The 22,968-nt window shown below is 32.4% G+C and overlaps 1 protein-coding gene across 4 annotated transcripts in view; it reads left to right on the forward strand.

Moving 5' to 3' along the window:
* Positions 1-22,968, forward strand: part of LOC126885295 (histone-lysine N-methyltransferase 2C-like) — a 173,740-nt gene that overhangs the window by 66,276 nt on the left and 84,496 nt on the right. For 3 of the 4 annotated variants that reach the window (XM_050651808.1, XM_050651810.1, XM_050651809.1), the window contains exons 17-19: positions 425-536; positions 7,655-7,804; positions 18,603-18,738. In XM_050651808.1, the coding sequence (XP_050507765.1) occupies positions 425-536; positions 7,655-7,804; positions 18,603-18,738 (398 nt within the window). The remainder of the gene's footprint in view (positions 1-424; positions 537-7,654; positions 7,805-18,602; positions 18,739-22,968) is intronic. The other variant, XM_050651811.1, reaches the window with a different exon arrangement.

Here is a 22,968-nt window from a genome sequence, read left to right on the forward strand (position 1 = left end):
AATACCCTTCACATTTCTCGATTTTAAATTAAACATAATAATTTAATGTCATGTCTAGAGTTATTATCTGTCATTCATGTCATATCTGTCATAAATTATAATAGAACACGAATTAATTTATGGGTACTTAATTGAGATGATGGAACATTACAAAATTAATAAGAGAATTTTTTAGGATGCACGTTTAAATAAATGTGACTAATCGATAATAGTCGATGTTGTTTTAATTTTTAGTAAACGTTGCTTTTAGCTGGTTTGATATAATATTTTAGTTGAACTGGCAACGTTGCCTACAAATAAGAATGACATATGTGACAAGACCAATTTACACAACTAGAAAAACACGATTTTCGGTTATAAGACTTGTACCAGTTTTTTTTGACGCGAAGTGTACATACCTTAATATATTAATATTGTTTGACAGGTACAAGCAAATAATCAAGAAGTGGAGGACACTAAGTCAAGAACAGAAAGCTCCGTACCTTCAACATGCCAGAGATAATAGAAGCCAATTGAGAATGAAGAAAGCCCAGCAGGTAAAGTTAACTGTACAATTTTTTAAAATGACAATATTTAGTTACGAATTCTTGTTATTTGTTTAGAGTGTAAAACATTTCGTGAAATTACATTAAAATATAAATACTATTAAGCTATTCGTAACACTGTAGAGTTAGTATGTGTTTTTTAATAATTCAAAGATTCTATTCATTCCATATAGTATCATAACTCATTTTAACCTTTCTTCTGATCGATTACTTATTAAAAGAAACTTACATTCGTCATTGATTAAAGATGTTTTAAGATTCAATATGCACAGCTGTAGAAATCCTTATAACGATAGAGGAGACACTCAAATATCTATGTATATAATTAGTAGTAATTTGACTACTTATGATACATTGTTTTTTTGGGTTTATAGACTGTGGTCTACAATTATTATTATTTCTTACAGTCGTTTCGTAAACGACTGTGGGTACACTTATCAACTAGTCGATTGAAATGTTACACTTTTTAGGCCTTTTCATGCATTTTTTAGAGGAAGACTTTTTTTGTGTGTGCGGGGGGGGGGGGGGGGTTGTATACACTTAAAAAATTGTGGGGTCGCCACCATTGTCCCTCGGCCGCCATCTTGGAAAAAGGGATGCAAAGGGTTTTCACGATGTATCTCGTAAACTAACACCCTACAGAAATTTTTTTGAAAGCATTATTATTTGTAGCAAATTAAATTGTCTACAATTTTATTCTGGTTACTTTTTGTCGTAAAATGGAAAATAAAAAAGTTATAAACAAAAATAACTGAAAAGTTTTGAACAAATTTTCTTTTGGGCGTTATAACTTTTTTTCTGGTCATTTTACAATAAAATGATATCAGAGCAATACTATAGAGGGTTTTTCAACGAATAATTCACACTACAAATTGGCCTAATTTCATAATTTTATTTGGGTTTTGCAGTGCTCCTAAGTTTACTGGGTTCTCAAATACTCGTAAGAATACAATAAAAATGGACCCTTAAGCTTAGTTTTCTATTATATATTTTTTATTCATATAATTTATCATTTTCGTAACATTCCTATGGTACAGTATAGCCCGAAATAAACAGTACTGAAACTGAAACATAGGTTTCTCTTTCTGCACGCTGTCATACCCAAATTAACTTGTATAATTATTAATAATTGTTAAGAATTACTTGGCAGGTCTATACAAGTTAATTTGGGTATGACAGCGTGCAGAAAGAGAAATCTATGTTTCAGTTTCAGTACTGTTTTATTTCGGGCTATACTGTATTATTAATGTATTATCGACCCTTTTTCCTCCACCTATGAGGTAGAGTCTGGAGGGGCGTTTTGTTACATGGTATCCCCAGTAGGTCTAATCCACGGATCATTTCCAGATGATATAATATTTAGCATATACAGGGTGTTAGTAAATAAGTATGAAAAACTTTGAGGGGTAATTCTACATGAAAAAATAATGTCAGTTTGTTCTATAAACGTATGTCCGCAAATGCTTCGTTTCCGAGATACGGGGTGTTGAAATTTTTATTTCAAACTGCCAATTTATTTATTGCTCTAAGACCGCTTGAGCTATAAAAATGAAGTTTGATGGATTTTAAGAGGTTGTTATTACGCATTTTTTGACATACAACTAAGAATTTTGTATTCATCATTGGCGCGCATACTGGTAATTGTCTGATTTTTTTAAATATAAAAATAGTACGCCCCTGAGATATTTCAAACTAAAAATTATTTTTATATTCCACGTTTAATTTATATGATAAAAAACCTTTCTAGTCTTTTTTTTATATGGTGCACCATTTTTATTTAAAAAAATAAAATATCTTGGCGCGTATTTTTCATTTCTGAATACATTATCAAGAACTATCCAATACAATAATACTAAACTAGAACAAAAATAGAAAATATCGCTAATAAGATTTTAACTAGGTGCAAAGCTACAAAAAATTTTCAGAATGACCTTCTTTAGATGTGACAGAAGAATTTTATATTCATCATTGGCGCACATACGGTAATGGTCTGAATTTCTTAAAGATAAAAATAGTACGCCACTTAGGGCCGGTTGTTCGAACGCTAATCAACAATTATCATTATCAAATATTTAATTACTGTCACCAAACTGTCAATGTCAACTTTGTTTGGGTTGCTGAAAACATAATTAATTAAAATTATGAGATTTATTATCAATTATGGTAATAATTATTGTTATATTAATTGATTATAGTCTCAGAATTGTAATCAATTATGTTTTTAGCAACCAAACCAAAGTTGACATTGACAGTTTTGACAGTAATTAAATATTTGATAGTGATCATTGTTGATTAGCGTTCGAACAACCGGCCCTAAATATGTCAAATTAAAAATCATTTTTGAATTCCCCATTCAATTTACGAAAAAAAATCTTTCTTGCCTTTTTTCATATGAGGCGCGATTTTGATAAAAAAAAAAATAAAACATTAACGTTTACAAAGTATTTGAAATAAGTCTCTATGCATATGGTAACTACCTCGAATACTTTGTTAACGTTAAGATGTTTTATTTTTTCGTATAAAAAGGCGCCTCATATGAAACAAAGGCAAGATATATTTTTTGTCACAAATTATACGAGGAATTCAAAAATGATTTTTAAGTTGACATATCTCAGTGGCGTACTATTTTTTTCTTAAAAAAAATGAGAGTATTACCCGTACTCGCGCCAATTATGAATATAAAATTTTTCTGTCATCAGTGAAAGAGGTCATTTTGAACATTTTTTGTAGCTCTGCACCTAGTTAAAATCTTATTAGTAATATTTTCTGTTATTGTTGTAGTTTAGTATTATTATATTGGATAGTTCTTGATAATGTATTAAGAGATGAAAAATACGCGCCAATATGTTTTATTGTTTTGCATAAAAATGGTGCACCATATGAAAATAAGATGAAAGACGTTTTGTATCATAAATTAAACGTGGAATTTAAAAATATTTTTTAATTTCACTAACCTCAGTGGCTTATTATTTTTTTCTTTAAAAAATTCGGACAACTACCCGTATGCACGCCAATGATGAATACAAATTTTTTAATTGTATGTCAAAAAATGCGCAATAACTACCTCTTAAAACTCACCAAATTTTATTTTCATAGCTCAACCGGTCTTAGAGCAATAAATAAATTGGCAGTTTGAAATAAAAATTTCAACACCCCGTATCTCGGAAATGAAGCATTTGCGGACATACATTTATAGAACAAACTGACATTATTTTTTCATGTAGAATTACCCGTTGAAAGTCTGTCTATACTTATTTACTAACACCCTGTATATTAAAAAAATTGTTTTCCAGATATTGTTTTTTCATTTCTTAATGGTCCAGGCTCCGGTTCAGCATCTAATTCATTATCGGAGGTGAATATTTGCTATAACGGTAGTTAGAATTGGCTTCATTGTGGGTAGTTAACCTTCGATTTATTTTTTTCGATTAATTTTGATATTTCCTAGATGTTATTGCATGTATTGCCATAACAATAATTGAGGTACACTGCAGACCACCTTTCCGACAACCACACATACTTCCAGTTTCCCTTGTGCTGGAGTTTTGGAAATTTGGAATGATATCCAACTTTTTCCATATTTTTTCCAGTCCCAATCTTCAGGATTACAGTGTTTGCCGAGCCATGACTTAACCTGGTGATAAACTCGGAGACTCTCTAAAGGGACTGCATCTAGTGTTGGAGGAACCGATGATTAAATGTATTTTTAGTCTCTGTCTTGTCGAATCACTTGTATCTCATGTTGTCCAGAGGATCATTTTAATTTCCATCATATAAAGAGACGAAAAAACGTTTGCTTACAATATTACGCAAATATGGCTCAACTTTCTCACTGAGAAATATGCTGTTCCGATAGCTAACTTGGGATGTTTCTGTAAAATTTTGAAGAATTAAAGATCGAAGGACAGTATAATTGACAGTGTAATATTGCTTTTTAAAACATCTGAAAAATGCGTTTATATGGTAGTCACTTGTTGAAAGTACATCAGTGTCTCACTCACTTAAGGTTTAGATGAGTGACCCCCCGACTAAAGCTGGATTTATAATTTGACGCACTGTAGACGTAGACGTAACGTAGGCGCACTGGAAGAAGATCAACACATAATGTTGTGTACTCTTGTTTATAAATGAACGTAAACGCATGACGGAACGTAAGAGAAACGGACTGGAACGGAATAGTTGGCCAACTTTCATCTTTTACAGTGCGTTTCTTGCGGCTTGCCAATCAAAAGGAAGAATCCCGCCTTCAATTTTGTTAAGTTGTTTATCAACACATTCGAATTTTGTTAAAATTATTTGTTACAATGGATGTTAAGTTAATAATTTAATAAAAAGATATAGTAATGTAATCATCAATGTAATTTCAATATTTCAGTTAAATATGAGTTGTTAATTAGCCTAATTCGGGGTTATCCACACATATACGATAAATCCAATAAACATATTAAAGACCAAGAAATTAAACAAATTAGTTGGAAATCCCACAGCACCAAGGAGCATACCTTCGTGTATTTCATAATCCATTGTAACACGCAAAATGGATAAATATTATAATAAATGATAGTATAAATAAACACACATAGTTTGTTTATTGTTTGTATAATTTACAGGTTATGTTGAATTGAACTCTAGCTTAGCTAGCCAGCGCTACTGTTTCTACTCATGCGCAAAAATTCCACTCTGTCGATTTATAAATTGACGTAATATTTACAGTCCGTTTCTTACGTTTCCAGTGCGTCTACGTCTACAGTCCGTCAAACTATAAATCCAGCTTAATATTTAGCGATACGTCATCTGTACTCAATATTGAAAAAAAAAAGAAACTAAAATACCGTCAGTACATTGCATCTAGTGTTAACATTTCTTTATGATTAATACTGTGAAGCATGCTCATTTTGAGCTTTACGGGCTATCGGGTTGTCACTAACAAAATTGTTATTTTTGTGTTTTTGTATCCCTTTAATTAGATTTGAAAAAACTTGTTGAAGTATCCTTTTTTATTCTTTTGAAGATTTTTTACAACTTACATTATATATTATAATCCTAACACATTGTTTGCGCAAGTTAGCCCTTTTGCTTTATTATTTTGCATTTGTGTTCATATTTTAAAATCTATTCATTTTAGATGTAAAAATGAGGCATACTTAATTATAATAATTACAAGGATATTATTTTAATATAATGTCTGTGAACATACATTATACTGAACTCACCAACAATGATTCATTCAAAATTTCTTTTAAATTTGATATTTTTGTATAAATAATCATTTTGTGTACTGTGTTTTAAATAAATGTTTTCTTACTAAGTAAAGTCGGTTTCATCTTTACAAACATTCGCTTGAATATATTCGAATGAATGTGGCATCTTCGGCCAACTTAACTTTTATCGTATCGAATACGAAATTAATATTTCGATCATAAATATGTTTGCCTGCGTTATCAGCCATCGTTTTCGCAACAATTGGGTTTTACAAAGTAGGGTTGTTAGCCCTTTGCTTAATCCCCCCTATTCATAGGAGGACCAATTTATTGAATTGTATTTGGTAACGTCCCTCCAAGTAAAGTGCCTGCACGGTACCAGAATAAAATTCAGAAAATGTGGAAAACCCGAACGTCAACACCAGTGTGCATCCAAATCTCAAATACAAAGTGAATCTGGTCATGCTGTACGTCAGACCTTCCACTGGGGGTTGGTTACCCAATCTCCAGTGGGGTTGCTCAGGTTACCGGTGTGTACCAACTTGGAGGAATTGGGAGCTTTATAGGAAATTGATCCTGAAGCACGAAAAAGAAGGCTTAAAATACTCGAAACAGAACCAAGTACAAGGTTTACAAGACAAGCAAAGGGATATCTACCCGCTACCATAATTGATTACAGTGACAACCAAAAAATCACGATGGTTCATATTAATGAAGCAGAACATTTATTGAACATGTTTGGGCCCGTTTTTGCTCATAAAAGTGAAAGGCACGGCGCAGAATGCGAGTGGGAAGATATAACCTAGATTATAAACTGAACGAAGAACAGTTAAAGAGAAAAGATCAACCAATCATGATGAATTATTTCAAGAACAAACGCATATATTGGCTAAAATGTCCAGAAAACTCACCAAAGCTTAATCCCATTGAAAATCTGTGATCTTCTGTAAACATTAGTCTTCATAAAGTAGATTCCATAATAAAAAGAAAACTGTTTGATGCTGTAATTCAGATATGCTGTCAAGACCAGCAAATAAATAAACTATTAAAAACTTTATTAGATTCTATGCGAAAACGTGCCAAAAAATTAAAACGGCATGTGAGGACATCTTTCTCATTAAAATAATTTAAATTGTATTCTCTTCTATTTGTTTTCTTCTATAACAAAAAATATTGCGTGTTTTACATTATCAGTTGTGTTAACATTAATTCACACAATAGTCTACATTCAATTATTAAGTGTTAATAAGACTTCTATTATGTAGTGTATTTTGTGTTTTAAATTAAAATTCGTTGATATTACTCACTTGTGAAATTTTCAGAAAAAACGCAATATATTAACAGATTTTTAAATATGAATATTGAACAAAATATAAAATTCCTCCCATAACATGCTCACAATAATATTTTTTATCAAATTTAAGAAAAATATTGAATGTATTATTGGTGATATTATTTAAGATTGTTGCTTAAATTTATTTGCGTGGCATTTAAAAAAAAATAGAACTCTTCAAAATGTTTGACTAATTTTACCTATTTTAGACATAACACTGTGTTCTTTTAGTTACACACAATGCCAAAATAATTACATATTACAGAATATATAATAATTACATACATAAATGACACTTTTTAAGACAGTTTTTACGATAGTTTGAAATATGTTTGATTAAAAGTGTACATCAGAGATATAATTAAAATATCAGTAAAACATGGAACTTCTAATCTCAGATCTGGAAAGATCTGGTCAATTTAAATACCTTTCTTAAAATGATTTTGACATAAATTTCCATGATTAATGATATTTTGGGAGTAAATAAAAAATCTAACATCAATGGATGTCACCCAAAAATTTATTGTTTTAATTAAATAATCGCAAACATCTAAAATGAATATATGATACTCTAGTCACAGACCTCCAAGGAGTCCACCGCATCCACATCAACCCCCAACGTGACCAAGCCAGTCCATGCCGTCCCAGCTCTAGTGACCACCCTCCAGGCAGTATCGCAGCAGCCCGTGGGGGTGACTACAGCCCCCACGGCTCCCATTACAGAGGTGTGCACTCAATCGAGGCCAACACTAACACCAGCTTCCGTTAGCTCTGTGTCTGTGACCCCACCACCTCCACCACCACCGATACCAACACCCAAGCCCGCATCCTCTCCCACCACCCTCCAACAATTCACCGTGCACGGACATTTTGCCGGGCCCGGGGACCACGTCGGCCCTGCGCCCAACGTAACTGTCAATCCCCATTACCAGCCTAATAACGAAAGCATTCCCCATCCCAGGTTAGTTCCTCCACAGAATAGTGCGTCAGATCAGCAGATCCGAGTACTGACCCCTTCAGAAATTATGCGCACACTTCCTTCCCTCTGTCAGGAAAATTATGAACCTCAGGGATTGGTGAGAATCTGTATTCGGTGTGGAATTATGTATTTTTTTGAGTTATTTTCTCTATTTTATTTTATAATGCTTCGACGAGTAGGTGTAATGGTTGATGTGTTTCTTAAAATTAAAAATTCAATAAGTTTATAAAAGAATTTACAGTAATGAGCTAATAACCGGCAAAATAACGCAAAATATGGAAAACAATACATTGCGAAACAAAAAGAGATGAAACTAGTGGAGGTGGAAATGATCGTATAAACGTACAAACTAACATTACATTATATAGTTTCTCACCTTTAGACGTATCAGACGAGTATGACAACTGTCACTGTGACAGTAGAATTTTATAAAATACTCCTGTCACAGACGTTTAAAGGTGGGAAACTATGTAATGTAATGTTAATTTATACGTTTATAACGATCGTTTCCACCTCCACTAGTTTCATCTCTTTTTGTTTCGCAATGTATTATGTTTTCCATCTTTTGCGTTATTTTGCCGGTTATTAGCGAGGAGTATGGTGAAATAATTTTTATTCAAATTGGACAAATCGTAATTATCCTGCAACAGAGACAAGTATAAGAAGAATGCTAGTGGTACTATAATCGTTTGTCATATCACATTTTGACGTTTGACAACTTATCAAAAAAATATGATGTTTAGCCGTGTAGCATAGAAGTAACATCTACATTTTATATGTAGTGGGAAGAGGCCTATGATACAGTAAAGTCATCTGGTGACACTTGTTATTAACTGTTCCAATAAGATTATGCTTGGGCAAAATGTTTTGAGGGAAGTTCAATTTATCTAACAATAAAACACTGAAAATTTTGTTTTCAATACATCCACAAAATTTATTACAAATCAGCTGCTTTTCTCAAGTGATGTGTTTTTGCTATGCGTCTACACCTGATAGTCTTTAACTGAATAAGTTGAGGAGGGGGGCTGTTTTTCTCAAGTTGGTTATTCAGAATTATATCCCTATTTTTGAATTTATTAATTTCCATAGAATCCAACAAGGGTAGCTTAAGGCTTTTATTTTGAATGTATAGAATTTGAAATTGACCATTAAGAGAATTATTATGATCTAGAAGGGAAGCGTGAATGTGAAGCGTGTATGTAAAATCTGTTTTTCTATTATTGAAAACCCATTTGTGTTCTGCTATACGTTTGTTAAATGTTCTGCCAATTCGACCGATGTAAGTTTTCGGACAGTCACCACAAGTTAGTTTGTAAACACCACTCTGTAGTTGTTTTCTCTTTCGGCTCTTATTGTTCTTAATATTTTTGCTTAAGTTGTTGTTAGTTCTGAAAGCTGGTGTTATTCCTTTCTTTTTTATGTATCTGGCTATTTTTGTTGTTATCTTGCCAGTATATGTGATAGAACAGAAGGTACTGGGTTCGTTCTGTGGTGGTAGATAGATTAATTTCAGGGCTTTCTTACGGAGTTTTTGGTTTAAAATTTTGTTAATTGTTTGTTCGTTATAGCCATTGTTTACAGTTATTTGTTTAATGATGTTCAGTTTTATGTCGAAGTTATTTTTTGACATGGGAATTTCTGTCAGTCTAATTATAATGCCATGGTAGGCTGCTAATTTGTGTTGTGTAGGATGGGATGATGAATTGTGTATAGTTGTGTCAGTATGGGTAGGTTTATGATATACGGAGAACTCGTGTTCGTGGTGTAGTCTGGTAATTGTTACATCTAGAAAGTTTATAAACTTATTCTGTTCGGTTTCTATTGTAAACTCAATATTACTATGAAGTGAATTAATGTATGATAGAAATTGCTCAAGTTGCCTGTTAGTTCCTATAAAGCAGTGGTGCTCAAATTGTCGATCGCGATAGACCGGTCGATCGCCAAAGATTTTGAAGGCGATCGCGATTCACGAAAAAAATTCAATTACAAAAAAAACATTGATTAATCAAATGAACAGAAAAGATTTAAACAACTTTCCATCGTAGAAAAAAATGGTAACCGCTCATTTGAATTATGTTTATTAAGAGACGGAGCTGCAAGCACATAGCGAGTTTAAAAGACACTTCGCTGACTTTAAAAAACTGAGAGATATTCTAACGTTCTTGTCTAATCCATTTTCTTGTGAAGACGTAGAAAAAATTACGACAGAAATATTCATTACTTTCAACATGGAGATCATTTCCGCCCAAACTGAGGTACGGAAAATAATTTCGCATGTACACCATAAGTCCAGAGCGACCAATACGACATGTTGGTCTTTCATACCGTATGACAACTATCCGTCTTTGAATCAAGTAGCTCGGGAGCTTACAATTTGGATCAACGTACTTGTGTGAGCCTGCATTTTCCCAAATGAAGATAGTGAAATCAAAGTAGCATAATAGGCTAACTTACGAACATCTCTCATCATGCTTGCGTTTGGCCCTCGTTAATTACTTACCATTATAAGAAAACTTGGGATATATCATGGATCAACATACAAATAAAATTAAGATGAAAAACATGAACTTAATTACAACTCCCTGTAGTTACAACTTTTTATCAACTATCAACTAGAAACGTGCAATAAAGTTTTTTATTTGCAAAATTTTTTTTACTAGCAATAGATCGCTGGACGCTTGCAGTTTATGTGGTAGATCCCACGCAGTATAAGTCTGAGCACCACTGCTATACTGCCGTGCTTAGCAAAAACGCCGTATCTGCAGAGACATCACATTCGAGTAAAATCGATTTCAGTTTAAGAATTCGTATACATTTACACAGGATATGGCATAATACGCGGTGTGTTTAATGTGTTTTGGCTAAACTTACGTCATTTTTAGTAAGCAAATAAGATAGATATGCACATTTGGGTTAGAAAAAGTAAAAATTTCATTTTTTCAGATTTTTGCAGATACAGGGTTTTTGCTAAGCACGGCAGTATAAAGCATACTAATATATCATCCACAAACTAGTATACAAACTAATTTGTGGTGACTGTCCGAAAGGCACAAACCACCACCACAGAACGAACCCAGTAGCTTCTGCTCTATCACATATACTGGCAAGATAACAACAAAAATAGCCAGATACATAAAAAAGAAAGGAATAACACCAGCTTTCAGAACTAACAACTTGAGCAAATATATTAGGAACAATAAGAGCCGAAAGAGAAACAACTACAGAGTGGTGTTTACAAACTAACTTGTGGTGACTGTCCGAAAACTTACATCGGTCAAACTGGCAGAACCTTTGACAAACGGATAGCAGAACACAAAAGGGCTTTCAACAATAGAAAAACAGACACTTCTACATACGCACTTCACCTTCTAGATCATAATAATTCTTTTAATGAACAGTTTCAAATTCTGCATATTCAAAATAAAGGCCTTAAGCTATCTTTTTTAGAATCTATGGAAATTAATAAAAGAAAAATACAGATATAATTCTGAATGACCAACTCGAGACAAACAGCTCCCCACTCTTCAACCTCTTCAGTTAAAGACTTTAAAAAAACAAACCCATAGTAATCTAAATCACTTGAGAAAGGCACTCTGCCGAAACAGCTGTAGTCACATAGTTGTAATAAATTTTGTGGAAGTATAGAAAACAAACGTTTTCAGTGTTTTATTGTTAGATAAAATGAACTTCCATCAAGTAACGGTCGAATCCATCAATTATAAAAAAAAATTGTTAAAATAAGCAAAAACTCAACGTCACTACCTAGTAAAATATCTAAAAAAGAATTGTGCACAATTTCAGAAAGATCGGAACATTACTTTTTCAGTTATAATGTACACGCCTCAAAAAACATGTTTTTCAGAAAACGCGTTTAAAAAAATGTAGTTTTGTCAATAATACTAAGAAAATTTTTGTATATATCCATATCTCCGTCAATTTTGCTCGGATTAACTTGAAATTTTAATGGTATACTCTTGAAAATATTTACAATCGAATAAGCCAATAAAAAAATCGAAAAAATAATAAAAATACTATACCACCCCTTAACAAACGTATACCAGAACACAGAAGGGTTTTCAGTAATAGAAAAAAGATTCTACGTACGCACTTTTCTAATACATAGGTACAGCTGTAGTGACATTAATTTGTAATAAATTTTGTGAAAGTATTGTAAACAAAAGTTTTCCAGTGTTTTTGTTAGACTTTCTAGAAAATAGGAAAATAATGAAGATCTTTGAGTATAATTTTCCTTGTAACTTTTCCTTCATGATTTTGTCAGCAAAATAGGAGGGACTATTTTGGAAAATATTAACCCAAACTTACCAGCATCATCTATTATACCTACTCTTTAGGATGACATTGTATGCATTCATTTTAAAAAAATTAATTTTGACATTTTACTCTAAATGTATTATATGCTCATAATTTTAATTTTTATTCAATTCGGGCTGATTTTTTTTTGTGTGAGCATGTATTTTTAAATTTATTTGTTCCTCTAGTACAATCAAGCACTCGCTGGCGATATATTTTTGATATTTTTTTTTATATTTACCCCCTCCCCGTATTCCTCGTCCAATATCCGAATATCAGATACCAGAGCTATTCTGCATAATGTAATATTAACCTTAATTTGTTTATTATTTGTTGGAAATGGAATAACTGTATGGTTCATTTAAATTAATAAGTATATTTTCCTATAGACCGTTTCACGTTAAGAACAGAACGTTGCGGAGATAGGGTTACGTATTTCTTATGGACGATAGAAGCGCGCCGATGCCACGCCGTCTGATTAGAATGAATAGTATATCGACAGTCTAGTAGCAACACGTGCCTGAGAGGTTTGGCAAGACTTATCTGCATAAGCCCAACGTTCCGTTCTCAACGTGAAATAAAGTATACAATGATGACTATAGTCCGTCCCACCTTGACTTTTCAGTATAGGGAATATTGGCAATGCAGTCCTTATGAGAGTTGTTAGAGCGGTGATGACGATTTTATCAAAAAAAAAATTGTAATCGAACATTAGAGAGATTAAATTAAAACAGTTTTAGAAAGACAATCTACCATTTTAGGATTCGTATATGCTTTTTAGTTTATTTGATATACTATTGGTATTACACATATGAATCCTAAAATTGTAGATTGCCTTTCTAAAACAGTTTTAATTTAATATCTCTAATGTTCGCCTAAAATTATTTTTGATAAAATCGGCATCACCGTGCTAAAAATTCTCATAAGGACTGTATTGCCTATGTTCCCTATACTGTAAAGTCAAAGTGGGACGGACTATAGGGGTGTGTATTTTGGGAATTATGTTGTTGCGTTTATTCATTTTTGTTTATTATTTGTTTATGGATACTAAGATTTTTTAATTTCATACAAATCAATATTTAAATATTTATAAAACCGGATACCAAGAGTAGTTTCTGTTGTTTTTGGGTGACATATTTATGAAGTTTGGATCAACGTATACAATGTGAGGCAAATGTATGGAATGCTAAAATTATTTTAAGAGCTACTAAGAGTTGTTCAATCTGGTCAAACTTCATTTGGTGGTATTTGCCTTGCTGTCAAATATTCCCCTTTTCCGATAACGTAGAGAATTTTTATTTTCAAATTGATAATTCTTTAAATTGGAACAGAAGGAGGATTAAGGAAGGACATTAAAAACATGGAAATGGATTGGGCAATGGATCCGTCTGTCAAGTCCCGAGACTGACCATGAGATAGCGACTCTAATGCATTTTCCATTATTTGACATTTCGCTAGTCCTAATCTTCAAAACCATACTTTCAAAATTTCATGTCATTCGGATTATTATTTGCCGAGTTACAGTGCTTTAAGTGAAGCTACTTTTAAGATTTTTATAAACAATGGATTCAAAGCAATTTCGTGTATTGATTTATCACTGTTATTTGAAGGGAAAAAATGTTGAAATTTGCTGAATTCAAACGCGGTTGTACCAATACCAATTATGGTCTTTGGAAGGTCAAATAATGCAGTTATTCCCGAAAATACCGAAAGAACGCTGAAAATGATTATGAAAAACCTTAAAGTGAAGTTGCAAGAGATAGCTGACAATCTAAAGTTATCAGAGGGGTGTGTTTAGACTATTATACATGTACATTTGGGTAAGAGAAATGTGTTTTCCAAATGGGTACCGTGATTTCTCACACCAAAGCAAAAAACAACACCGAATTGATGAATCTCGGCGCTCTTTGGACATGTTTAATCGGAATAAGTCGAGTGTCGAAAAAAAAACGAATAATTTTTGCAAAAAAATGTTTAAGATAGATGAGGGATATCGAGATAGAGAGAGATAACGAGATACGAAATAGATAGAGAGAGATATATAGATATCTAAAGAGAGCGAGCGAGATGGATATAGAGTACAACATAGAGATAGAGAGAGTGAGATATATAGCGCGACCGAGATAGTAGACGAAGCAACGAAGCACTAAAAAGCCCAAAACCTAGGAATTTTGTGCAGTAAGATGAATCGTCATGCAACTTTTTGCATTCAATTCGAGAGAGTGTCGGGCAATTTTGTGAACTAAATTGATCTCCGGCAAAAAATTTTGTGCATGAGAAAATGCATTTTCAAAGTGCATCTGGAAGATATGGAAAATGAAAAATTTAGAACTCAGGAAATATTGACGGAAATGAGTTCAATTTTTATACTTGGAGGTTTTGGAGGTCAATGAACACAAATTTCATGACGGCGATGGTCTCCGAGGTACCTGGTGCCCAGGATGGAACTCGTCCCCTGGGACGACCGAATAATTCGCGAAATGAAGATTGGATCGAAAAACTGAAAAATACGCGTTTAATATTTTTCAAAAATCTATCGAATGACACTAAAGACGATCCCCCACTCCATCCCCTGGAGGTGGGGTGGGGGTAACTTTAAAATCTTAAACGGAAACGCCCATAAATAAAAGACCAAAAAATACGTATTTAATATTTTTCAAGAACCTATCGAATAACATCAAACACGACTCTCCACTCCACCCCCTGGAGGTGGGGTGGGGGTTAACTTTAAAATCTTAAATGGGAATCCCCATGTTTTATTGCAGATTTGGATTCCTCATGAAAAAATAAGTAATATTTGTTCGGAATATTTTTTAGAATTGTTAATAGATGGCGTTAATAAATAGTGTTTTTCCGATCATAGCGCCATCTATCCATAATTCGAAAAAATCTCTCGAATAAAGTTTACTTATTTTTACGTAAGGAATTAAAATCTGCAATAAAGAATGGGGGCTCCTATTTAAGATTTTAAAGTTACACCCCACCCCACCTCCAGGGGGTGGAGTGGAGGGTCGTGTTTTATGTTATTCGATAGGTTCTTAAAAAATGTAAAAGACGTATTTTTGGTTTTTTATTTGGAAGTGTATTTCTCAAGATATTAGACCATTTCTATAATTTACCTATGGTATCACGAAAAAATCTTTTTTCCGATTATAGCGCCATCTATCCACAATTCTAAAAAATGTCTCGAATAAGAGTTGCTTACTTTTACGTAAGCAATCCAAATCTGCAATAACAAATGGGGTTTCTATTTAAGATTTTAAAGTTACCCCCACCTCACCTCCAGGGGGTGGAGTGGGGTGGTCATGTTAAGTGTCATTCGATAGATTTTTGAAAAATATTGAACACGTATTTTTCAATTTTTCGATCCAATCTTCATTTCGCGAATTATTCGATCGTCCCGCGAATTATTCAGTCGTCCCAGGCAACGAGTTCCACCCTGGGCACCAGGTACCTCGGAGACCATCGCCGTCATGAAATTCGTGTTTAGTGACCTCCAAAACCCCCAGATATAAAAATTTAACTCATTTCCGTCAATATTTCCTGAGTCATAAATTTTTTATTTTCCATCTCTTCGAGATGCACTTTAAAGATGCTTTTTCTCATGCGCAAAAATTTTTGCCGGAGATTGGCCGGAATCAATTTAATTCACAAAATTGCCTGACACTCTCACGAATCGAATGCAAAAAGTTGCATGATGATTCATCTTCACAAAATTCCTAGGTTTAATGCTTCGTTACCTCGTCTATAGATCTAGCGGGCAAACTAGATAGTCTAGGCGCCAGAGGGGTCACCGTGTCATATTAAATTCTGATGGACAAACTCAACGGTTTCTTATGGATTTTTGGCTGCTGATTACGAATTTCGAGGGGGGATTTTGATCCGAGTGGTCAAAAAATTGTTATAAACAGTTTAATTGTTTATAAATTGTTTATAAGGCTCTGGCTCATAAACTAAAAGAGATAAAAAAAATGTTTCAAATAAAATTTGTTCCCTAATAAAAAACGAAGAAAAAACCGTTTACTAAACTTAAATCTAACAACTAGAACTCAAGATATTGTAAAATTAGTGCACAATGCCAATTGAAATTGCAAAATATAAGTATTTTTTGAAGCTTTATCGATCGTAACTCGGCTTCTACGCATGCAAATGAGTTTTAGAAGGTGTCGTTTTAAAACTTAATTAACAGGCTTCCAAACAAAGTTTGTTAAATTACTTGATTTTCATTTGTTTTAAAGTTATACCCGTTTGAAGTTACAATTTTCTTAAAAATATTGTACATTCATTTGTTTATGAGGGTTTCAAGCAAATTTGAGCTATAAACATTTATACTTTAATGAACAATAATGATAGAAAAACTCAAAAGGAACAATTTGAGGATACGAAAATGTTCATAAGTTTATTTTTGGCCAAGATGTCGATATTTTAATGGCGCGCGCTATGAGGCGCCAGATCGGCTCACAGCGTAAAGGTTCACGCGCTAACTTCTCGATGCAAATTATAATTTCTATGTATACATACGTTATCTTCATTTTTCATTTTTGAAGGTCCTAATAAAATTTTATCATATAATTCTTATAATTAAATCATCATACTGTACCTCGTATCACCTTTCATTCTATTTACTTTGTCTTCTATTTTTTGCACTATATGAGAAAAAAACATTAAAACTAATATTTCAGAAGTATAACTAAAAAGTAAGTTAATATTATTTATTAATACCATTTTTACAAACATTTTTTTTTCATGCATCTGCAAATCTGCATAGAGATATACAGGGAATATCAGCTTTTTTACATCTGCATACGTTCTTAGCGAAATTTTAACAGTTACATGGTGGTACAAGTCTGTTCTTGTAGGCAGTAAAACTAAAACTGTTTGAGGCTTCAGAGTCTAATTATCTATATGATATCCATATAAAGTGGATCTAGTTCTTTTGCAGCATCGTCAAGGCCCGTCAATTGTGTGTATGCCGCCACATCATAAATGCTCGTTTTATATGCAATGATGATGCTGCAAAAGAACTCGATCCATTTTTATATGGATATCACATATTGGCTCATTTGCATGCGTAGAAGCCGAGTTACGATCGATAAAGCGTCGAAGAATACATACTTACTTGACTGTGAGCCTATCTTGCGCCTCATAGCGCGCCATTAAAATATCGACATCTAAGCCAAAAATAAACTTACAAACATTTTCGTAAGCTCAAATTGTTCCTTTTGAGTTGTTTTATCATTATTGTTAATTAAAGTATAAATGTTTATAGCTGAAGTTTGCTTGAAACCTTTATAAACAAATTAATGTACAATTTTTTTAAGAAAATTATAATTTCAAACGGGTATAACTTTAAAACAAATGAAGATCAAATAATTTAACAAACTTTGTTTGGAAGCCTCTTAATTAAGCTTTAAAAGGACACCTTATAAGGCTCATTTACATACGTAGAAGCCGAGTTACGATCGATAAAGCTTCGAAAAATACTTATTTTGCAATTTGCATTGTGCACTAATTTTACAATATCTTGAGTTTTAATCGTTAGATTTAAGTTTAGTAAACGGTTTTTTCTTCGTTTTTTATTAAGGAACAAATTTTATTTGAAACATTTTTTTTATCTCTTTTAGTTTATGAGCCAGAGCCTTATAAACAATTTATAAACAATTAAATTGTTTATAACAATTTTTTGACCACTCGGATCGAAATCCCCCCTCAAAATTCGTAATCAGCAGCCAAAAATCCATAAGAAACCGTTGAGTTTGTCCATCAGAATTGAAAATGACACGGTGACCTTTATTTGGCGCCTAGACTAAGATAGATAGAGCAACTTTAACCATCAAATACAGAAGCAATGATAAATAGAAATTTAATGAATTAAAGAGTCTTAGTATCTTTTTTAGTGTTATAAGGTCCTGAGAGTACACCCTGTGTTAAATAACACCAAAAAGGCAAATATATTTATGCATTTAGAATATCGTAGTTAGTACCCGTGTTAAAAACAAAATTCTAATAATACCAAAACTAATCAACGGAAATTGTGACTGTATCGTCCTATTTCTTACGCTTACCAATGTATTTTTCCTCCAGCATGTTTTCTATTTTTTATTTAATTGTATATACGTTAACGTGGTGTTCAGTATTCTAATTGTGGGCTTTGTAGCTGTTTGCTGTAAAAATTTGCATCATACTATATTTCAATTAAAACTTCTCGAAGTTTTAAAACCACGGTGTTATAGGATCAAGAGAAGATGGCGCTGCAACAGAAATCCGCCAGGGAAGCCGAACAAGAAAGGCAATGGAAGCAGCTTCAGGCTATGAGGCAGCAGCAGACGCAGCAGCAACAGAATATTATACACGAACAACGTGTTCAGGGTAAGTTCAAACTGGATTTATCAGATATACGAGGTTTGATCTTGTTGCACTGTCCCTGGTCCATTCTTAAATCAAAGTAATTCTTTATTTTCACTTCGCATTGTAAATTGTTATGTATGGATTCTTCAAAATATTCTAAGGCGGTTAACAGTAGATATTTTAAAGGCCCATGCTTCGACACTAGATAAGGCAACTGACCATGTGTAACATTAAATCATGCGTTTCCGAAATTGAAGTTTCAAGTTATCGTTACAGAAGAGTGATTTCAGGAGTAACCTCTTCTCTACAGAAGAGTGAAGAGTTTCAAAAGGAGCACAGCTGTATTAGTGCCTTATTAAAAAACTCTTCCATGTTATCAAGCCTTAGGTGACTTGGTAACCTGGAGAATCTCTCAAAAATTTTATTATGTATCTGGACGTCGAGAGTTAGATCCAGTCAGTCGGCACCGGAACGGACCGCTACAGTCCGGAATTAAATGCCTTAACGCTCATTTATGGGGAACACATCGGCAAAATCCTGCCAGCTCAGGCAGTGTATTTACATATTTCGGAGAAGATGGATCCAAAAATTATTTATCCACCAAAAAGTTATTAGCGACGGAACAAAATATAAATAACAAAAGTAAATAACTACAGACTATACAAAATGTTTCTAGGGGAGTGCAATTAGAACGAAAACATGCATTGTTTCGGAAAAATTCAAACAAGCTTATATTTTTCTAAAACTTTTTTTGTTAGTTTACATACAGGTGAAAGTAAAAAGTTTTACTCGCAGATTTGGCCGCTAATTGTTTATTAATTGCTTAAACAATAACAATTGTTTTGTATAAATAATTTTAAAAATATCGTTGAATTCATCATTTTACTTTGATCAAATATGTTTCTATTTTGTTTTTGATTATGCTGAATCCGAATATGAATATGGCATTATAATTTAAAAATTCTTATACAGAAGCTCTTATACAGTATGTCTGCGTAGCTAGGAACCACATGCAAAACTTTTTTATTATCAATTTTACGAAAAAAAGTTATTCTTCATAAAATTCTCTGGATAGTCAAAACTTTAAAACTCAACCGTCATATATCAAATTTTATTAATTTTATACGAGTTTATGTCAAAAATATAAATTTCGTTAAGGAGTAAAGTACATACCTTCATATTGAAGAATATCAAAAAATGCTGTTATGAAAAGTTGTTTGAAATTAAAAACTATGTTTTAATATACAATAACATCATTGTAATCGAAAAATTTTTTTTCAATTTTTTCTCAAATTACGGATACACATCATTTTATTACAATTATTATGATAACTATTTTATTATAAATTTTACGTAAAAAAGTTACTTATCTTAATAAAATGCTCTACCTGATCTAAAATCTAAGATACAACTAACAGATATCAAACTTTTGCAATTTTGTACGAGGTATGTAAAAAATATGAATTTTTCTAAGAGTTTTCTAAGTCCCTTTATTATTCACAATATTTTAATTAGAATGATGTAATTGAACAATGAAACATATTTTTTAATTCCAAACAACTTTTCTTAATAACAATTTTTGATTTTGTGAAGTATAAAAGTACTTTACTCTTGAGTGAAATTCATATTTTTTGATATACCTCGTATAAAATTAATAAAATTTGACATTTGATGGTTGCATCTTAGATTATATACGATGCAGAGTATTTTATAACGAATAACTTTTTTTCGTAAAACTGATAATAAAAAAGTTATCAATAGGTTTCAAGTTACGCAGACATACTGTATAAGAGCTAAAAAAAATTTTTTTGTTAAACATTTATTATTGTTGAAGCGTATTATTAAATGTATTTTAGGTAAGTTTTATAGAAAAACGTTTTGATCAATTTGTATAAACATTTTTTTAACTGGTAATTTTCGGTTTTTGTATTACATTTTTGTTATCTTTCTTAATTTTCTCAAAACGAAATAGTTTATTTCAGTTCTAAAGTAAAATAATTTGGTGCATTTTAAAGATTACATCCTAAGCTTTAAAAAAGCACCTATAAAACTGTAATAAATCTGTTAAAACAGTAATACCGTCTTAAAGTAGTGGTAATTGTGTAAAACTACGAAGTTTTCAAAAATTACAATTTTTGAGACGTCGTATCATTTGAATTAAATTTTTGAGATTTTTTTTGAGAGAAACATCGTTTAGTAAGATGTCTGAAAGGTAAGCTGTGCAAAATTGAGAGTTTTATAAGAAAAGTTGTATTAGTTACACATTTTTAAATCATTTTTAAACCAAATTCATGTAAGTTTCACTTTCCGCCCACACCATACCTATGCCCATACATTTTATTTCTTTTTATTATAACCATAAGATAGCTAAATTATTCTTCTTTCGTGATCAATTTATAAAATTTCATTTGATTCATTAGTTAAAGACTTATATTTAAATAACCTAACCGTGCAGTTCGCCGTACGCTAGTTTACAGTGCGCCAATGTTTGTGAGAAGGGTGACTTTAGCGGTATAAATAAAAAATTATAGAAGCTACAGATTTAATTTTAGAATATCTTTATAGATTTTTTTTGTAAAAATTTTCTGAATTTTTCAACGGTCAATACAGTTTTTTCTACAATTTATATTTTCGGAGTTAATTAAAAAACATCTAATTTCGCAGTTCATTTGTTTAATAAAAAATGAAGCACCCACTTCTCGAGTAAAACTTTTTGACATGTTGTTTATTGAACATTTCTTAATAAAATTACAAAAAGTTCTATCTTGTTTGATTTTTTCCGAAGTGAAAATCTATATGCACTCCCCTATTATGGATCTTAGATAATTAACTATATTGTCATAGGAACAGTTTTGATCTAGAGCCTCTGGTAGAGCGTTTGGGATATTGTAGTGCTTTCTTGGTCATATTTACTACAATTTATTAAAAAGTGTTCGATTGTTAAACGGACGTTACACTGATCACATTTGGGTGGAATAAGAGTGCGTTAACCTGGTATGTCCTAGACGTAAACGCGTAACCACAATTTGATATCGCCTATTGCGCGACGATAGAATCCACTGAGACACATTACTTTTTATTTTATTGAGCTTAGAATTAGTTTGAGACCATTCATTTCGCCACAAACCCAACATTTTGTTTTTAAAATAAGCTTTTAAGTCACTGGAAACACACTTGTCTATCGATTCCGAAAAATCACTTAAAATTGCCTTTTGTGCAGTCCTGTCAGCTTCTTCATTTCCTGTTATTCCGACGGAAACACGGAAAGTGAACTTGCTACTTTATTTCCTGATTTAATCGATCATCAAAACAAATTTAATCAATACTTCAGAATGAGTTACGAATAATATCAACTCTTATCTAGTATAAAAACTGATCCCACAAATCAAAATACAGCAGTGAATTCTTTCACTTTAAAAATCAGCTAATTTGTAGTTTTCAAAGAAAGCATAATATAATGGTTCCGACAGCAACATATTGAGTTCAGCATTTATTTTAACAACTGGTTACATTAAAATATATACAACGCTTGATATTTTCCGTTGCGTTTCATTGTCGTAGCGCTCACTATTCACACCGCATCGAATCGCTAGGCTACAACACTCCACTGTAACGGCGAAAATACTATCTTCCTAGATTTCGGCGCGTTTCGGTGTTAATCGATCTTGTCTGTTTCCGTAAAGTATGCGCTGAGTCATTTAAATACATGAAGATATATTAAATTGCTGATCATTGTGTTACATTCAGTTGTATGCTAATCCGGACAAGTGAGGGCGGATCTTAATACAGCTTCCTGCATGGTCTCAAAGAGATATTTACTCAGATCCAGCTGTTTTGTTTTCTAGTAGGTTTTTTCGAATTTTTAGGTATTTTTCCAGTAGCAGGGAAATACTAGATATTATCTAGGTCCTTCCCATTCTCCATTGTCTGTTAATTTGTATTTCCATATCTCTGTAATTTGCAATATTTTTATTCTACAGTGTGGAAGACACTTACGGAATAAAATTATTTCTGTCCTTGTATCGAAAAATTATAAAAAACGCGTAGACCCGTCGATTTTTAAATAAAAATACAGTAGGAAAAATGAAAGAATACCCATGAACGAACATATAAAACACGCTGTATTTTCCTGTCACCCTGTATTTTGATTTTTATTAATTAAGAGCACACAGTAGCGATCAACAGGTAGCAACAAACGCGGTCCAAAATTGCGAAAGTTCTGCGAACTTTCAAAAGTAAGGCAACAGTGCG

This window comes from Diabrotica virgifera, chromosome 5 (genome assembly GCF_917563875.1).
Source record: "Diabrotica virgifera virgifera chromosome 5, PGI_DIABVI_V3a".
In the NCBI taxonomy this organism is placed as follows: domain Eukaryota; kingdom Metazoa; phylum Arthropoda; class Insecta; order Coleoptera; family Chrysomelidae; genus Diabrotica; species Diabrotica virgifera.